This window comes from Prorops nasuta, unplaced genomic scaffold (genome assembly GCF_024137725.1).
Source record: "Prorops nasuta isolate Cenicafe-Biocafe unplaced genomic scaffold, Cenicafe_Pnas_1.2 PNAS00011, whole genome shotgun sequence".
Lineage (NCBI taxonomy): Eukaryota > Metazoa > Arthropoda > Insecta > Hymenoptera > Bethylidae > Prorops > Prorops nasuta.
The window spans coordinates 6,787,553-6,807,787 of NW_027116808.1; the positions used below are offsets into that span (position 1 = coordinate 6,787,553).

The 20,235-nt window shown below is 37.3% G+C and overlaps 1 protein-coding gene and 1 long non-coding RNA gene across 5 annotated transcripts; one reads left to right on the plus strand and one right to left on the minus strand.

The window, feature by feature from the left end:
- Nucleotides 1-10,381: 10,381 nt before the first annotated feature.
- LOC136777492 (uncharacterized) lies at nucleotides 10,382-13,332 on the minus strand. Of its 4 annotated transcripts, none has more exons than XR_010823254.1 (5): nucleotides 13,032-13,332; nucleotides 12,850-12,957; nucleotides 12,577-12,768; nucleotides 12,431-12,499; nucleotides 10,382-12,148 (listed from the first exon to the last, which is right to left on the minus strand). It is a non-coding gene; the product is annotated as an uncharacterized lncRNA (long non-coding RNA). The 4 variants fall into 4 exon arrangements; XR_010823253.1 differs by having other exon boundaries at nucleotides 10,382-11,792; nucleotides 11,878-12,499; XR_010823255.1 differs by having other exon boundaries at nucleotides 10,382-11,436; nucleotides 11,517-12,499.
- Nucleotides 13,333-15,113: 1,781 nt separating this feature from the next.
- Nucleotides 15,114-17,139, plus strand: LOC136777311 (uncharacterized). The gene is made up of 3 exons (XM_066733478.1): nucleotides 15,114-16,029; nucleotides 16,233-17,049; nucleotides 17,112-17,139. Exons 1-3 carry the CDS (start codon nucleotides 15,114-15,116, stop codon nucleotides 17,137-17,139), a joined length of 1,761 nt encoding a protein of 586 aa, XP_066589575.1.
- Nucleotides 17,140-20,235: the final 3,096 nt, after the last annotated feature.

The window sequence follows — 20,235 nt, forward strand, 5'->3', positions numbered from 1 at the left end:
AAAGTACTTAAGTAATACGATCTTCGGTATGTGTTCGAGCTGATGATTCGTCAAGTTCTGCAGGGAATCGACGACGACTAGCATGAACGCCATCATAATGGCAACTGACTGATTAGTTCCATAATTCGCGAAATATAAATGAACGATACAGCTATGCCAGAAAGTTAAAAGCGAGGATGCATTTCGTGAAGCATGTGCCGACTATTCGCGTGTCAAATTTGGATAGTCATGCTCACAATGCTATCACGCAAATAAAAATTGCCACGGATCGCTATTACCATCTACGATACGCTGCATAGTTTGCGGTCCGTCGAATTGTGGTAAGACAAACGTGCTGGTGAGCCTCATAGAGATTCCGCACGGTGTGAGATTCGAAAACCTGTACGTCTACTCGAAATCGCTGCAGCAACCGAAGTATCGATATCTGGAACAGCTTCTGCAAGACACGGAGGAAATTGTTTACTTTCAGTTTTCAAACTATTGCGAGGTTGTGAACGTGGCGGATGCAAAGCCGAATTCTATTTTCATATTCGACGATGTGGCCAACGACAAGCAGGACAATATAAAGAACTACTTTTGCATGGGTAGACATTTCAACATCGATTACTTCTATCTCTGTCAGACTTATGCGAAAATCACAATGCATCTGATACGAGATAATGCAAATTTGCTAATAATATTTTGAGCAAGATGGAACTAATCTGAAGCACATTTTCAACGATCACGTCAACAGTGATATGTCGTATGAGAAATTTCTAAAATTGTGTTCGACCTGTTGGAGTCGCGATTACGGTTTCTTAGTAATAGACAAGGATAGCCCTCTGATGAACGGTCGATATCGCAAAGGTTTCAACGAGTACGCCACGATCGAGTGAATGGACTTGAGTGGTAATAGTGTCAGTTTTGATCGACGAACAGGTCGGTTGATGATCGGATCTGTTAAGAAACGGTGACAGTTTGATCGCTTGATAATCGAGTGCCAGGTTATCGACGAACAGGTAGGTTGGATCTGTTAAAAACCGTGTTAGTCAGATCGGTTTATAACTCTTTTAAACAAAAACCCCCCTTCAAAACAGCATGGCGATGGATGAAAAATCGCTTCTGAAGAGGATCGCCAAGAGGAGCGAGGTCATTCGCGACAAGCATCATGCCTTGAAATCGGAGAAGGCGATAATTGAGAGCACTTTGAATGAGACATTCAAGCTGATAATCGATCCATTGAAGAAACTCGTTTCGCAAACAGAGGATAGTGATAACCCAAATAATTCGTTTGTCAAATACAACGATAAATTGAGGAGGGGAGCCTACTTCACATCGACACCGCATCGAGTTGCTAAAAGAGCGAAGAATCTTAGTAGTAGTGATGAAACTATTACGAATTCATCGGATTTCATGACCGACGACGAGTCTTCTATAACCGATCAATCGTCGCCCGATTCAAAAAAAAGTTTGCTAGAAAAATTAAATATTGATGAAAACAAGGAACCAGGCTTGTTACAATTTGCCTTTCAACGTAATCCATTAAATCCGATCCCTGCCAAGTATACTACATTACTTCTGACCGATAGGGAAAACTTGATTGATCGTGCTTTTGGACCTCTTTATAAAAATGATCAACTGACGCTTGGTAGATTTAAATTTGAAATAAGTCATGAAGGAGATATTATTCTCGATAAGACGTCATACACCGGTACAATAGGTACTTATGATCTAGTTTTCATGAGAGAACCCAATCGAGCTACTATAAAACCCGACGATTTGGAACAATACAAGAGCAATCAAACTAAGGCGCATAAACTGTTAAACGATAGTTTAAAACAAACCAAGTGTAATAAAGGTGTAAAATATACAGAAATTATGAAACCATTGCTATTGGGAAAACCAAAGTTACCGCCTAATCGGTTACCATCAACATCAGGCGCAAGAAAATCGTCAACGTCTGACGCGTCAACATCAGGCGCAAGTAAAACGTCAGGTGCAAGTAAACCGTCAACGTCACGCGCAAGTAAAGCATCAACATCATCATCATCAAAAAAATAGGGGTAAAGGTCTTATGCGTGTCACCGAGGGACCAATGAACTACGTACATTGGAACGATCCTAATGAATTGATCGAACGTTTGAGACTTTTGATCGCATCAGTGGCTGTCGGTAATACGAGTCATCACAACGAGATACAGTCGATAATCGAGGAGTTGCGCGACGAGGATCTTATCGTACAAAGAAAGTTGCACATTATATTTTTACCTCAGTGTAATATCAACGTCTTTCGATACCACGAGGTAAAAAAAATTAAATGTCTGATTCCTGATGTTGTGAAATTTGCATTTGTTTAATATACATCGTAGACTGTATACTCTCGGCATTACGAGCCATCACAAAGAGTAATAATAACGAGGAACAAGAGACTGATTTTTTAAAAAACAAAAAAAAGTGACAGTAGTGCATTTATTTTGAAATGTCGATAAATAAATTTGGACTTGGACTGGATAGTGAGAGTAGGAAACACTTTCGCGAACCAAATTAGAATATTTACTACTTGAATTTAAACAATATTTGACAATGACATTGAATAAAGATAATGAACAAATTGAGAAAAAGATGAACCAACTTTTGCAAACAATTTGTGAAAAATTGGATGATAAAGTGAGTAAGCAAGATCTGATACTTGAAACACTTAGCAATAATAATAAATTCTAAGAATCTGTCCATTTTTGAAAAAAAAAATGAGCAAAAAAAAGATGCAGTTGGTGGAGGAGCTCCATGCACCGGCGAGGATAAATTTTCCACGCAGAAGAGTCATCGTGCGCGGCTTCGACGATCTCTGGCAGGCCGATCTTGTTGATATGCGTAATTACGTCGATGCGGGTCACCTGTACATTCTCACTGTAATCGATACCCTCTCGAAATACGCTTAGTCGGTGGCATTAAAGGCCAAGAGTGGCAGAGAAGTGACGACGACAATGACGGGTATCCTAAAGACCGCCAGATGTACGAAAAATTTACTGACCGACAACGGCAAGGAGTTTTACAACAGTGACTTTCAGGCGTTGATGAAGAAACGCGGAATAAACCACAACTCAACTTACAGCGTGATGAAAGCGTCGATAGTCGAGCGCTGGAATCGTACGTTGAAGACGGAAATGTGGAAACGATTTACGCTGAACGGCAAATTCAAGTGGCGCGCTATGCTGCAAGAGTTGGTGGATGCGTACAATGCGCGAAGGCACCGTACCACAGGGTTGCCAGAAAGTAGACCGTCGGTCTACAGAATTTCCCCCTCCACTTACCACCACAGATGCAGGCTCGTTTGCGTGAGCCATCCTCGCTTCTACCGTTGCTCGATGGTCACGAACACAAGTAGAAGCGTCCGTACATGTGTCGACTGGCTTCGCTCGCTCTCGCCTATCCTCGGATTAAAGAGAGAGCGGAGATACTTTCTCGGACCTCTCTGTCTTTCTCGCTGTTAGCGTCTAGCAGAAGTTCGAGGCAAAATCTTTCCGCTTCGCTTTGCCGAAAATCTACGAATATTTTATGTTATTTACATTTGCAGCCTAATGCCTTTATACATGTTTTTCAGCATTTTATATAAGCATTGACTTATTTAAATCAATAATAAATTAAGGAAATGCGTATTTGATATATAATAATTATTTTAACTACAATTTCATCGTTATATTTCGCTTATTTCCATAAAATCTGCATTTCATTAATTTATTATTGATTTTAGTAAGTCAATGGTCATTAAAAAAAAATTTAATTTTAAAAAAAAAAAAGTAATCGGTAGGAATCGAACCCGGATCCACGAATCGCCACGCGGTTACCTTACCGCCTAGACCACAAAGCTTCTTCGGTGCACCGTAGGCAGAAAGTCTTCTTAAGGACTTGAAATCTTCTTTTGCACCGTATAAATAAACGAGCAACCGACAGCTTTATTCATTATTATTCTGTCATAATGGTACAAAAATTAAAGAATAATTAAATATTGAATAGTTTTCAAAAGCTGTTCCAATAGCCAAGGACGGAAACTACGAGCGTTGATTATATTTATCTTCGTTCTTGGCTATTGGAACAGCTTTTGAAAACTATTCAATATATAATTATTCTTTAATTTTTGTACCATTATGACAGAATAATAATGAATAAAGCTGTCGGTTGCTCGTTTATTTATACGGTGCAAAAGAAGATTTCAAGTCCTTAAGAAGACTTTCTGCCTACGGTGCACCGAAGAAGCTTTGTGGTCTAGGCGGTAAGGTAACCGCGTGGCTATTCGTGGATCCGGGTTCGATTCCTGCCGATTACTTTTTTTTTTTAAATTAAATTTTTTTTTAATGACCATTGACTTACGAAAATCAATAATAAATTAATGAAATGCAGCTTTTACGGAAATAAGCGAAATATAACGATGAAATTGTAGTTAAAATAATTATTATATATCAAATACGCATTTCCTTAATTTATTATTGATTTAAATAAGTCAATGCTTATATAAAATGCTGAAAAACATGTATAAAGGCATTAGGCTGCAAATGTAAATAACATAAAATATTCGTAGATTTTCGGCAAAGCGAAGCGGAAAGATTTTGCCTCGAACTTCTGCTAGACGCTAACAGCGAGAAAGACAGAGAGGTCCGAGAAAGTATCTCCGCTCTCTCTTTAATCCGAGGATAGGCGAGAGCGAGCGAAGCCAGTCGACACATGTACGGACGCTTCTACTTGTGTTCGTGACCATCGAGCAGCGGTAGAAGCGGGGATGGCTCACGCAAGCGAGCCTGCATCTGTGGTGGTAAGTGGAGGGGGAAATTCTGTAGACCGACGGTCTACTTTCTGGCAACACTGCCGTACCACAGGAATGCGTCCCGTGGATGTGAAGCCCGAGCATGCAGATAAGCTACTCAAGACTGTATACAGCAATATCTAGGTTGAAGGTCGTGCCAAGTACAAAGTCGGCGGTTTCGTACGAATTAGTAAATACAGGCAGATGTTCGCCAAAGGCTACACGCCAAATTGGACGACCGAAATATTCGAGGTGGCGAAAGTGCAGAGGACCAATTCCGCTACGTATCTCGTCAAGGATTCCAAGGGTACGGAATTGTTGGGTGGATTTTACGAATACGAGCTTTCGAAAACTATCAATCCCGATGAGTGTCTGGTGGAGAGAGTAATGCGCAGAAAGGGCGATAAAGTGTTTGTTAAGTGGCTGGGATTCGACAGGACGCACAATTCCTGGATAAATAAGAACAATGTTTTATAAAAACTTTTATTAAGATGTATCATTAAAAAAAATATGTATTCTTAAAATAAAAGCTATAAAGCAAATAAATAAAAAAAAAATTATTCTTTTAGATTATAATGTCCCCAGGGTAGAGTCGCTACGGTGCCGAATGTAACGAAATGTCTATCGTCGTACGGACTGAGGGTGACCTTTCTCTGACTGATCGAGAAAGCTTGGTGCAGCTTCGATCGGATTAAATTTTGATTGCGATACTGTACGGTGAAATTATCCAAACAATCCTGGTAGTCGTCAAATGTTATATTTCTAGCGATAACGTAACTTTTGACACCTTTGACTTTTTTGGTAATTTTTATGCAGTCTTGCACCTTGAAAGTATACATTTTTGCGCTCAGTCCTACGAACTCGGTCATGATACGACCATTGTTCTCATCATTCATCAGACCAGGTATCTTTTTGTTGACGCGTGGCAAGTCATACTGATTATCGTCAGGATAATCGCTGATGTCGAATCGCGCGAGATCACGTTTCATGTACGAGTAAACGTCATCGCACTCGATACTGCATATCAGAGTGTCCGTGTCGGTATATATCGCTCTACATTTACTGCCGAATGTAGGAAGCATATAGTCATAGTGAAATTCATACAAGCATATTTTTGAAATATCTAAAATACTCATTCCCACGTAAATGGGTTTATAAAATTTCGCGGAAAATTTCGATAATTGAATCGCGAACAAATTCTCATTGAAAATCGCGAGACTATGATAATGCGGTTTGGAAGTCAGGCTTTCCGCCCCGTATCTTCCCTCCCACTTGGTTGCGAGCCTCACGTCAACTCTATTCCTCACGTTCTCCATTGTTTTACCGAAAACTGCGTTGTTCATCAACTTGAAGAGATTCTTCTCAAATTCTTTAGTGGACGTGGGGCGCAAACGCGGATTCAGCTCGATGTAATCGCGTAGCCAGGTGGACTGCTGAAACTTTAAACCGCGATGTATACGCTTCAGTACGAGTCCATTACGCATACATTGTTGCAGAGCGCGATAATGTATTACGTAACGCGTCTTATCGTTTAAAGTAGCCAGCAGCTTCTCCTGCCTCGCGCCTGGCGGTTTCTCCCGCACCATGCAAAACGGTAGGTCCGCGTGTTTGTCGTGAAGCTTACGCGGATACTCCAAATCGACCTCCAAAATATAACCCTCGGGATGATCCGAGGGTATAGCGGAAACATCGAGATTGGCAGCGTCCTCGATCCATCGGAATCCATGGGTGGGCAGCTGCTGACAGTTTGCCCACCCATACAGATTGTTTACGTCGTAATACATGAGATATTTCGACAGTTCAACCGGATCCTAGTCCCGCATGTACCGATTGTTGGCCCTCTCGTAGCGGTGGGAGCACTGATTCAAACCACAGCGTATACCGCGCTCTACGAACAGCAACATATCTAAGTAGAAGTTGTAGGGGTGATACGACGACAGTGGGGGAGGGGGTGCGGGTGTGCGGGGGAGTCTTCTTAGGGAGGGGGGTTTGCTGTATGTCTGCGTCACTCCATTGCCCTCTCTTTCTCTCTTAGTCTCGTTCCCCTCTCGCATCACCCTAGGGCCCTGATGGTTAGTTATCCTCCGGGTCCACTAATTACCTAGGGCCCACACCATTACAGACAGTTACCTACAGAACTTTTTCTTTTTTGGGTACTGAAATAGCTGGATAAAACAGTTAGTTTGAATCTTTCCCGCTAGGGTGCGTCCGTGAAAATTACTTTTCTGATTAGCTATATTGTAGTTATATATATATTTAAGTCGTGGTTATCGGTTCAGAAATGATAGCAAACTATATATTACCCCCTCATAGGAAATCCGTATGTCCCAAGCATTGGTCCCAAGTCTTGCTATAGGGAGGCAGGCGTTTGGGATGAAGGTACTAGGTATAATTAAGCCAAACTATCCCCGGGATTCATAAACAAAACTTAAGCTCAAATTCAAGCTTAAGACGGGTAAAAATTATAGTCTACGTAACACATCTTATAGGTTTCAAGATGAGCTTGTACTCAAGTTCTGTTTATGAATCCCGGCCTATATGTTACCCCCCCTCACTGGGACTTTTCTTATGAGGATATTGGGTATGTAGGAGGTCTCTAGATCTTTGTCCCCTCCCCCAATCAGTAAGATTTCACCAGGTTTGTCTTTGTTTCATTTTTTTTTACCGAATAGTATAAATGAAAGGTGATGAAGAGAAAAGAAAAAGATTCTTTTAAATATAAAATTCAACATTGTAAGGTTATTCCCGTCAGTGTGAGGGGCCACTCACACTACGGGTTTTCCCATTACCTTCGCCCGTCAGGGCGCCAATTGGTTAGTTGGGTGGCCAACAACCCTACGTTATCAATTGGGTCCTTCGACCCCATTCTCTATGCATTTTATACAGCCCTGCGGCCATGCACATGGACGGTAGCGGTAGCCAGGGTCGCTCAGTATGCTAGGTCGTGGAGAGAGGGGAGGGTTCCTTACGGAAGTCCGAGCCTCGCAGACCTACCTGCTGAGGGGCATACATTCATCCCTCACCACCCACACCCAGGTGGTGGTGAGGAGTGCGGGAACATGCGGTATCATTTGCCAAGCATAGAGCTTGCCAGGAGCGGACCACCACGGAGGCAATGTTCGCGGCCCGTCCAGCCATAGCGCAAGCCTATGGGATTACGGAGGGCACCGGGACACATTCCAACGGACTAACTACGCCCCTGCACAACCCACTATGCATTGGCCGGTATCCAGTCGTGACGTACACAGTGGGAAATTGAATCGTGTGTGCTTTTAACTTTAGTGTAGTATATCATTTTCCATGTTAAATTACAGAGTGAAACTAGCCGAACCACACACGATTCAATTTCCCACTGTGTACGTGCAGGCTGGCCTATAGCACACGCCTCACGTACGCGAACCGACCCATGGCTGTCTGAGTGCCGCGTCACGCGCTCACCAGCACGCACGGACAAATCAGCACAGTCTCATGGTCGCGTTCCGACTGCCTGTTATGGCAGTCTGCGCACGACATTCGCGCAGCCTGCTTGACGCGCGTAACCAGCATTCAAGCCAGACTCGATGTTCTATCTCCCCTCCTTGTGGGGACTTATAGACACTGTCATTCCTTTAGGACTCCCCGATGCCGCTTCTCCTTATCTCAGGTTGCCTGGGTTGTTTGGCATGGCCCTGCCTTACTTCTCAGGACAACCTGGACATCGTTTACTGGAGCGCCGGTCTTTTCATCCGGGCCTCTGCCTGTCAACGGGGTCTATCCTTGACGTTAGCTATAATCCACTCGTGAGCCTATCTCACGAGTCGATAACGTAGGGATTAATAATATCCACTGTTCAGTACCTTTTATACTTTTTATTCGGTATCTCGCATACGTAACGGGGAACTTCGTTACAACATGTAATAAAAGACGCTTAGAGAAAATGTACAAGAAAATGATATAAATTGTATATAATAATAAATAACACTTATATAAAACTTAGTATAAGATCAAAAATAATATTTCATTCAGTGAGCAGCTTCTGAAACATACATAAAAAATTTATTAATAACAAATAAATTGTGAACATAAGCATTATTTACCTTCTATTTGTTTTCGCACCCACTTTGCGAAAACATCCACCTCCTGATAGACGCAGTGGATAGGTTTTCCTGATCTGCCACAGAATTTTAATTAATGCAGTTCGCAAGGGGTGTTGAAAGTTGTAAAATGTCGCCTTAGGTTGTCATACTTGGGGCACTTGTAATATCCTAAATTAAGGCATTCAATGTCCATTAAATTAAGAATCCCCCAAAAAAACACTTTCGTGTAAAAAAAAGACGGCAAGTAATTGAAAGTGATTCCACTGAACAAAATAATCTATAAGACCAAACATTTTTTAAACTCAAATGTTACTTTAAAAATTTCTAGGTAAATATATTTCCACACATCAAACATTAATACTTTTACAATAAAAAATAATACATTAAAAACGAAATATTGCAGAAAAAGAATTCTAGACAAAAATATCTGAAAAAACACTTTACAGTTAAATATTTCAGAAAAGGAAGTAGTTCTTCTGGTTACTTAATAAATATATCTGGCAACATAAAGCATGAAGATCAAATAAATTAGGCAAGTAAGTCAATCAATCGGCAACATAAAGTATTGAGATCACATAAATTCAGGCAAGTAAATGAATGAATAATTAATTATTATATAATTTTTGTATACGTAGACAGTGGGAAGTTGAATCGTGTGTGGTTTCAACTACAGTGTAGTATATCATTTTCCAAGTTAAATTACAGAGTAAAGCTAGCTGAAACACCCACGATTCAATTTCCTACTGTGTACTACTTGCCTGGACGGGCCGAAAAGTGTAAAGTATATTTGAGTATTCATCAGTTGCACTTTGAACTATCATCTACAGTACACATTTGGCCCATTCCGGCAAGTAGTACATACGTATACAAAAATTATATAATAATTAATTATTCATTCATTTACTTGCCTGAATTTATGTGATCTCAATACTTTATGTTGCCGATTGATTGACTTACTTGCCTAATTTATTTGATCTTCATGCTTTATGTTGCCAGATATATTTATTAAGTAACCAGAAGAACTACTTCCTTTTCTGAAATATTTAACTGTAAAGTGTTTTTTCAGATATTTTTGTCTAAAATTCTTTTTCAGCAATATTTCGTTTTTAATGTATTATTTTTTATTGTAAAAGTATTGATGTTTGATGTGTGAAATATATTTACTTAGAGATTATTAAAGTAACATTTGAGTTTAAAAAATGTTTGGTCTTATAGATTATTTTGTTCAGTGGAATCACTTTCAATTACTTGCCGTCTTTTTTTTACACGAAAGTGTTTTTTGGGGGGATCTCAGAGCTTTTTGTAATGTGACAAAGATACATCTTAAGAATTTCTTTATGCAAATAATACAAAATGTAGTGAAACTCTTAAAGAAAGAATGTGTATTCTAATAATTAAATTTTATTGGACGGGAATATAAATTGAAATATATAAATAATTATATAGTTAACAATAATCAATTTTATTTAACAATATTAAAAAAGGAAAAGTACAACATTTTAAATAATATATTGAAAAGTTACATATCAACTCGTTATAAATAGTTTTGCTGAAGAAAGATACAATAATTTTCTACACAAAAAATATGTATTACGAGATTTTATTTGAAACTGCGCGATACTCAGTGAGAAAATAATTTAATAATGATAGAAACTCATTGTGGAAATCATATCATTTTTAAATAGTTTACTCACTAGATATATTGCAGCCGAAGGCGCTATAATTGCGGCTAATATTTAGTGAAATGGCGTTTTAAACGCAGCCGTGGTGCTAATATTGTTGAACATGTTAAGATGTTTTTACCCATGATAACAACTTTCAACATTTATATATGCAGCCGTTAGAGATACGAATAACGTAATATTGAATTAATTAAATTTCCCTAAAGAATATGATAAACGTACCTTTTGAATTTCTGGGCCATGTTTTCTTTTGAACGATATGATCGTTCGCATATATCCGTGATTTATCCTTACGTATCATAAACGTATAATGACCAGTTGCAGCATCCTTGCTGTCATGGAAAATCGCACAATTTGCTTTATAAACTTTATCACCCATTTCTAATTTCTCAATAGGTATACCTTTAATGTTTCAGTTATTAAGAACAATCCAATCTTTAACGTTTTCTTTATTTTCAGTTTTGGTATTATGATAATTTAACAATCAGAACTTTGTTAGTAACTGTACTAGCAATTTTTTGCTGAAGTTCTAAAGAACTCATGCAATTACTGCACAAAGAATTCAATAGTTTTTTTCCACTTAGAGAAGTTGCTCTGAATTATTTCTTTCATGTGCTGCAAGAATTACTTTTGCATAATTTTTTGGGAATTAACAATCTCTTCATACCATCAAATAGCGTAAGTAATAAAATATTATTATAAGATTGGGTAATATTTGTATGATAACATGAAGTACTACATTTGTCCGTTTTTGTTAGATAATGTTACACAACGCGATTCAAACAACTTAATTTATCACACAGCAGTGATTAAATCACCAGCATCATACTGCCGCTTTCCAACAAATTGGATTTCAGCATATTGTCTAATATCAATATTCTCTAAAGATTTATCAAATGTTTCTGTAAGCAAAAATAAAAGATTTTAGAGAATTGTGTGCTCCAATACGAAATAGTACAATTCTAATTGAATAACAATTTACAATGCATTGTATAACTGCATTTGCGTATGAAGAAATATAATCACGTTTCATTATTCCTCTTATGTATTAATCAATATCAATTACATATACAGCAATTAATGACAAATTTAGATGATGCAAGTTCTACTTATTACTACAACCTTCTATCCTCATTAAAATTAGTCACCAAAAATTTTCGTAAGTTATAATGTTTCATCTGCATATCTTTACGCAAACATGTGACTGCTTAGCCTATTTCCCACTATTCTAGATGCTCCTTCTTGTTTCTGATATAACCTGTAAATAAGAAAATTATAATATAAACATTGCTAATTAAGATAAAATATGTATAAATTAAAATTAGATAGGTATTATACGATACAATTTTCTTTCAATTGTTGCTTTGCTACTTATAGCTCAAGTCATATATAATAGTTCCCAGGCTTACTGTTTAAATATACATATACATCGGTTAATGAAAAATTAAAATGATGAAAGATCTGCTTATTACAACAACTTTCTATCCTCATTAACATTAGTCACCAAAAGTTTTTGTAAATTATAATGTTTTATCTGCATATCTTTACGCAAACATGTGACTGCTTAGCCAATTTCCCCCTATTATAGATGCTCCTTCGTCTTTCTGAAATAACCTGTAAATAAGATAAATTTATAATATAAAAAAATGCTATTTAAGAGAAAATTGGTTTGAATTAAAATTGGATACGTATAATACAATTTTCCTTTCAATTGTTACTTTGCTACTGAAACTACATCTCAAATATAATAGTACCCAAGCTGACTATTTAAATATACATACTAAACAATTAATGACAATTTTAAATGATGAAAAATCTATATATTACTTAAACCTTGTATCTTCAATAATTATAGGCACCAATAGTTTACGTATGTTAAAATTTTTTTCTGCATACCTTTATGCAAATATTTGAGAGTTTACCCAATTTTCCACTATTCTAGATGCTCCTTCTTTCTGATATATCCTGTAAATAAGACAAATTTATTATATGAATAATGCTACTTAAGAGAAAATTGGTTTGAATTAAAATTGGATATGTACGTATTATACAATAGAATTTTCCTTTTAATTGTTGCTTTGCTACATAAAGCTCATCTCAAACATAATATAATTGAATAATTTTATAATATCCACAAATGGCTCATACTCAACATACAGCTGCTGGATACAAAATATTTCTACTCTTTTTTTCCATTCGGATGCTTGTTGTTGCATTATTTAAGAATATATTGCCTGGCAATCATTTTATTAGAATATAATAATAATACAAGAGGCTATGAACCGAAAATGTGATAATATTTAAATTTCCACTACCTGCAGGTCACAAATTAAATTGAAATAAGTATCTCAATATTATTATATTAGAGTTTATTGATAAGCACCATGTATCACTATATACCAAACAGAATTCTCCAACATAATCTGAAATTAATACAAGAAAATATATCTGTAAAAACATGAATATGTATTTATATATTTTAATATTTTTGTCTTACAATTTTATAGATCTTACGCAGTGTAAAATACCAGGCCTCTTTTTAGTCGAAATCTATATTTATCATCCTCCGTAGCATTGTCTAATTGAATGATTTTCTAATATCCATAAATGGCTCATACTCTACATAATCACCCCGTTACCAAAATTGGCTCAAATGATGTAAAAATGACTGGATTTTTGGTCATAATGACGTCATCTAGAACAATCTTGCTACTGGGGCAGCTCCTGGATACAATTTGATAACTTCTATTTTATTTTCCCATTCCGATACTTGTTGTTGCATTTTTGAAGAATATATTACCTGCCAATAATTTTATAAGAATATAATAACAATAGTTTAAAATATTAATGGTATATGACTGCATATAATTATATAAAAGTACTTATATAGATTCAATTTTTAAACATACGTACAAACCAAGTTATGGCCAATTTAAATGATGAAAGAAGATTTATTTTGTTAATACAACCTTCTAACCTCATTGAAATTAGTCACAAACAGTTACTGTATGTCAAATTATTCTTTCTGTCTACCTTTATATATTTATCATTCTCATTGATCTTCGATTATTCCAACTATTTCTTGCATATTTCCAAAAAAATCTGCTATTTAGGAAACAATAATAATATTCACTAACATATATAACAGAAAGACTAAGACTGAATTAAATCTAAATATTAATTGTTAAATGTTATTTACTTTCTAATTTGTCCATCGTAATCCATTATATCTGATTTAAATAACCTGAGTAAGCTTGAAGTATATGCTGGTATACAACTGCGTATATAAATATATAAAAATATCTAGATTCAATTTTTAAACATACGTACAAACCAAGTTATGGCAAATTTAAATGATGAAAGAAGATATATTTATTAATACAACCTTCTAACCTCATTAAAATTATAAGTCACGAAAGATCAATGTATGTTTAATTCTTGTTTCTGCATACCTTTATATATGTAATCTGTTCGATCTGCCATTCGTTCATCTGCTTTCTGCATTTTACTAACACAATCTGTAATTTTGAAAACACATACTATAATAATAATATTGATAAACACATTTAATATTAAAACTGAGTAAATAAAAATCAGATATTGAAAAATGTTATTTAACTTTTAATTTGTTCTTCAAGATGCATTGAAACTAACCTAAATAATCTGCGTATTAAGGGTTATAGACTATACCACAACTATTTCCCTTGTTTTGGCATCATTTTGTAACCAATTACTTTATTAATTGGAATGTGATGAGCGTTTATAAACGTATGGTTTTCTATTAGTCACTCTACTTTCTGTAACCTATAAAACAAAGAAATCACAAAGTACCATTGCTCAAATATTTAAATATTTGTTCTAACAAACAATACTTATCTAATTGTTTTCTGGATCACTGCCATATAATTGATGCATCCAAATTTTAACTATGAATTCACGTGGAAAACTCACGTGCGAATCATACTAACAAAACGAACACTTCGATGGATACTACATATACGTCGCGCCTGCGTTGCGGCCATATTGGAATCTGTTTTACACCTATAGCACGAACACATTCGGACTATATCGGAAGAGTGGTGGAGAAGGACAGAAGATGTCGTTGATAGGCTTCTACTGTGGCGTACTATATTTATAATGTACTATAGTGCGTTACCATTGTAGCCAACTCACCATAGAAAAACTCATTATTAAATAGACCATGAACTGAGGTTATTTTTAGTGAACTAGTCGCGACATCTGTGGAGATTAGAAGTACTAGTATTATACTATTAACAATAATTACCCCTCTCTATATGATTTAAGATACTTAACGAAAATGTAAAAACTCTTTCTCTTCTTCGTGTTCCTTCGACAAGAAAGGACGTGCGAATAAAATCAAGTTAAAAATTCTGAATAAGTCTTCACTTTAAAACCTACATACATTCCGACGGAGCATCTGAGAATTACAGGGAACAAGGACGACGGAAATAGAGGCCACAAATTGGTGACCCCGACGTGATTCAAACAGATTTCGATTGGTGCAATTCGAATAATTGTGTGCTTCACCCTCTCGTCTTGTTACCGCGATTCCACGAGGATGCCAGTTTCACGCACTCCTCCAGAAACTCAGACGACTTCATATCCATCTCAGGATGAGCCGATATTACAGGAACACTCGGACAAAGGTCTTGAAGAAAGAAGTCTCTTGCAAAATCAACCTGTTTCGGAGCAAAACGAGCAATTTGCTACTTACCTGAGAGATGATTTAATCTCCGTAATTCGGAAACCGCAACTACCTGCATTCATGAGAGACAGACCGGACATTTGGTTTATACTAATAGAAACGGAATTTAGAGCAAATCGTATTACGGGCGATGAGTCCAAATTTAGTGCAACACTCAGGGCACTGGACACAGAAACTTTGCAGCAGATAACAGACATGATTTATCGACCACCTGAGAAGGACAAGTATGAGACTCTAAAAAAAATCGTTGTTCAAAGGCTGTCGGATTCTCGACAAAAGCAAATTCAACGGTTGCTGAATGAGCTCGTATTAGGTGATAAAAGGCCATCGCAACTTCTACGTGAAATGAGAGATTTAGCTGCTGGGGGAATCACCGAAGATATGCTCCATACCCTGTGGTTGAATCGTCTGCCTAGCCACCTACGGCCATTACTCGTGGCATCAGAATCTCTGGACCTAAAGGCAGTAGCAGAGATGGCGGATCGAATGATGGAAATCACATGCAGCAATTCACCTTATATTATGAAAACTAGCCAATCTGTAAACAGCGTGGAGAATGTTCAATTTTCCATCAGTAAGTTTGAGAAAAGGATGGACGACTTTCAAAGCGCTCTCACGCTTTGTTTGTCGCAGATGACTAAATTAATGGCACAGGCTGTACAAAATGGAAGTCAACAACATAGAGGCAGACCAAGATCCAGATCCAGGACGCCCGATAATAGAGGAATCTGCTATTTCCATAAGAAATTTGGAAAAGAAGCACATAAGTGTACAATTCCTTGTGCTTTCTCCAAAAATATGGCGGGAAACTAAAAAGGCTGTCACCAGTACAGGCGGTCTGTGACAGTTCGTTCAAAAATCACAGCAGGGTGATCTTAGCCATCACTCCAGAACTCCGTCTACACTTATTTGACGCAAAATCAAACCAGAAGTTTCTGATTGACTCCGGTTCTGTTGTTTCAATTATTCCAGTGAAAAAGGGAAAGCTGAAACCCAAAGTGAGTGATTTAACTTTATATGCAGCAAACACATCACCGATTAAAACATTTGGAACTATCAATTTGGTTGTGGATCTAAATCTGCGTAGAGATTTTACTTGGCCCTTCATAATTGCAGAGGTGGAAGAAGCGATCATTGGAGCTGATTTCCTAAACCACTTCAATCTACTCATTGACCTGAGGAATCGTCGGCTCATTGACTCAATTACAGGCTTGACGACGAAAGGACAGCTAGAAACAGTTAAATGTTGTAGTGTTTCTACTGTTGAGTATAATTCTCCATACGCCAATCTCCTACAAGAATTTATTGAAATTACCAGAGTAAAAACAGTTCCTTACCTGAAAGTGACCGAATTTGCCCACAGAATAGTTACAAATGGTCCTCCTGTTACTGAGAGACCAAGGAAACTAGCTGGTGAAAAGGCTAAAGCGGCAAAAGCTGAAATTCAAAGACTATTGGACGCTGGGATCTGCCGTCCCTCAAGTAGTCCTTGGGCAAGCCCAATACATATGGTTAAAAAGAAGAATGAAACTTGGCGACTATGTGGCGATTATCGTAAAGTAAATGACATCACGATGCCAGATAAATATTCTCCACCTTTAGTGCAAAGTCTATTCACTCAGTTGGATGGAAACAAGATATTCTCCACAATTGATCTAGAAAAAGCTTACCATCAAATTCCCATGTTTGAAGAAGATGTTAAGAAAACTGCAATAACTACACCTTGGGGATTGTTCGAGTACCTCACCATGCCTTTTGGATTAAAAAACGCGACACAGACGTTTCAAAGGTATATTGACCATGTGCTCCGAGAACTAGATTTTGTGTTTGTGTATGTGGACGATATATTAGTGTTCTCATCATCACCACAACAACATAAGGAGCACCTTCGAAGACTTTTCTCCAAACTGCAAGAACATTCATTAGTTATAAATGCCAGTAAATGTGTTTTTGGGAAATCAGAAGTAGAATTCCTTAGTTATAAAATTAGTGCAAATGGTTACTCACCAACCTGAGAGAATAGAACAAATGAAGAACTTCCCCAAACCTGAAACAGTGCAGGAACTCAGGAGATATCTGGGCATAATTAACTACTATAGGCTGTGTTTACCAAAGGCTGCGCATAAACAAGCAGTCTTGAATGAGTATTTAAAGGGCTCTAAAAAGAAGGACAAAACTAAAATTGTCTGGACTCAGGAAGCAGAAGAGGCATTTGAAAAGACCAAAGAAGCTCTAATCAATGCCACTGTCAATTCCTATTTGTCAAATGAAGCACCATTAACTCTTGTAACTGACGCATCAACTACTGCCATTGGCGCAGTTCTTGAACAATGGACAGACAAAATATGGAAGCCAGTTGGATTCTATTCTCGAAAGCTAAGTGAAACAGAAAAAAGATATAGTACTTATGATAGAGAGCTTTTGGCAATTTTTGCAGCAGTGAAACACTTCAAGCACATGGTAGAGTGTAGGAAACTAACAATTAAAACAGACCATAAGCCACTCACACATGCATTCAAGCAAAAGTTAACAAAGGCCTCTGAAAGACAACTTAGACAGTTGGATTATATTTCTCAATTTTCCACAGACATAATATATGTAAAGGGAGAAGAGAATATCGTAGCTGACACACTTTCACGCATTAATTCAATACTGATGCCGACAATCCTCAATGCAGAAACTATCTTACAGGAGCAGAAAGCAGATCCAGAATTATTAAGACTGATCCAGCAGCCAACGTCCATAGTGCTTCAAGAAATAGTGGTGCAATCAGATATCAAGCTTTATTGTGACATAACCCATGGCATAGTCCGTCCATATCTACCAAAAAATTTGAGAAAAAAGGCGTTTGAGGTTATACATGAACCATCGCATCCAAGCCGCAGAGCCACATCACTTAAATTAAGAGAGAAGTTCATTTGGCCAGGAATCAAAAAGGATGCCGTTAAGTGGACAAAAGAGTGCATATATTGTCAAAAGTCCAAGGTTCAACGTCACAATCAACTAAAGCCTAACCAGATTGAGGTACCAGAATCCAGATTTAACCACATACACTTAGATATTATAATATTAAGGGAAGTTAACGGTTATAAATATTGCCTCACCATAATGGATAGATTTACTAGATGGCCAGTCGTAGTGCCACTAAAAAATATGATGGCAGAAACAATCACAGAAGCTTTATTTGATCACTGGATATCTCACTTTGGAACTCCGATTACAATAACCACTGACCAAGGAAGCCAATTTGAGTCAACGCTATTCACTGCACTCTCAAACTTCATAGGAGCAAAAAGAAACAGAACAACGGCATACCATCCACAGTCTAATGGTATGATAGAACGCTTCCACAGAACACTAAAAGCAGCTCTCATGTGTTCACCCAAGCCTTGGACTCAAGTTCTGTCAACTGTGTTACTGGGTCTTCGAACTAGCCTCAAAGAGGACTTACAAGCCACTCCAGCTGAAATGTTGTATGGCACGAATCTCAGGATACCAGGTGAATTCTTCATATCAGAAGAGCTGCCTCCGGATCCACAATCATTCATTGAGAAACATAGGGAAATGATGCGAGCTCTTCGACCTACGGCAACAGCACACCATGTGAAGTCAAAAATGTTCATACTGAAAGACTTACAAACCTGCTCACACGTATTTCTTCGCTGTGATCATGTCAGAGCACCACTTGAGCCACCATACATGGGACCTTATAAAGTTCTTTCAAGGATAACAGACAGAGTGTTCAAAATTGAAATTGATGGGATGGCCCAGAATATTTCAATTGAAAGATTGAAACCAGCCTACGTAAATAAAACCGACTCTGCACCGACAGAAGAGAGAAGCTGGGAAGACCAAGGAACCACGCAGAAAAGTCAACCTGAAACAAAAACTTCACGGAGCACTACCCTAGAAGAACAACCCATGTCAACGCAGCAATGGACTTCATTCTTAAATATGCCCCTAAAAACATATAAAAGTAAGCCTGTGCACCATAAAAAGGAAATAACCTTTAAATAAATTGACAGGTTACTTAGGGGGGAGTACTGTGGCGTACTATATTTATAATGTACTATAGTGCGTTACCATTGTAGCCAACTCACCATAAAAAAACTCATTATTAAATAGACCATGAACTGAGGTTATTTTTAGTGAACTAGTCGCGACATCTGTGGAGATTAGAAGTACTAGTATTATACTATTAACAATAATTACCCCTCTCTATATGATTTAAGATACTTAACGAAAATGTAAAAACTCTTTCTCTTCTTCGTGTTCCTTCGACAAGAAAGGACGTGCGAATAAAATCAAGTTAAAAATTCTGAATAAGTCTTCACTTTAAAACCTACATACATTCCGACGGAGCATCTGAGAATTACAGGGAACAAGGACGACGGAAATAGAGGCCACACTACTGTGAAAGAATGAGACTTCCGAGCGCACTCTTGACTCGTACCGCGCCAAAATCGGACGTACCTAAAAACACAGTGCTAGCTGACTATATTATATTACATATATAATATTATAAATAAACCACTAGTGAGATTTTCTACTACTAAGAGGCGAATTGGTTTATTAGTGACTCTTATTCAACACATCTGTTTGTGAAACCGACTAAATATGGAAATTGGAATCTCCAAAGTAAGCAGAAATCAGACAGATGACCGATCCCAGACAAGCGACAGAAACGACTCAACTGAAAAAGCAGCCAAAGCGAAACAAATTGATTATGCCAATGAACAAAAAGGTAACAGATACGAACCTATTCATACTGGCCCTTACATAGTTAATATAATATCTGCTAATATTAATAACAATTTAGGCAACATACACCTTATGAAGACCAGTAAATTTTTGAAAGATTATATACGCGAAAGTTTTAGCATCTCCAAGGTCAATCAACAAATATTAAAGCTAAAATTTGATAACTATAAAATAGCAAACAAAACGGTAGAGGAACAAAACAAGATAGAATACA

Coding starts and splice junctions, on each gene's coding strand:
- LOC136777311 (XM_066733478.1), top strand. CDS start 15,114: ATGCCAGTTTCACGCACTCCTCCAGAAACTCAGACGACTTCATATCCA. Junction 16,030..16,232: donor TGGAAAAGAAGCACATAAGT/GTACAATTCCTT, acceptor CAATTATTCCAG/TGAAAAAGGGAAAGCTGAAA. Junction 17,050..17,111: donor GCGACACAGACGTTTCAAAG/GTATATTGACCA, acceptor ACGATATATTAG/TGTTCTCATCATCACCACAA.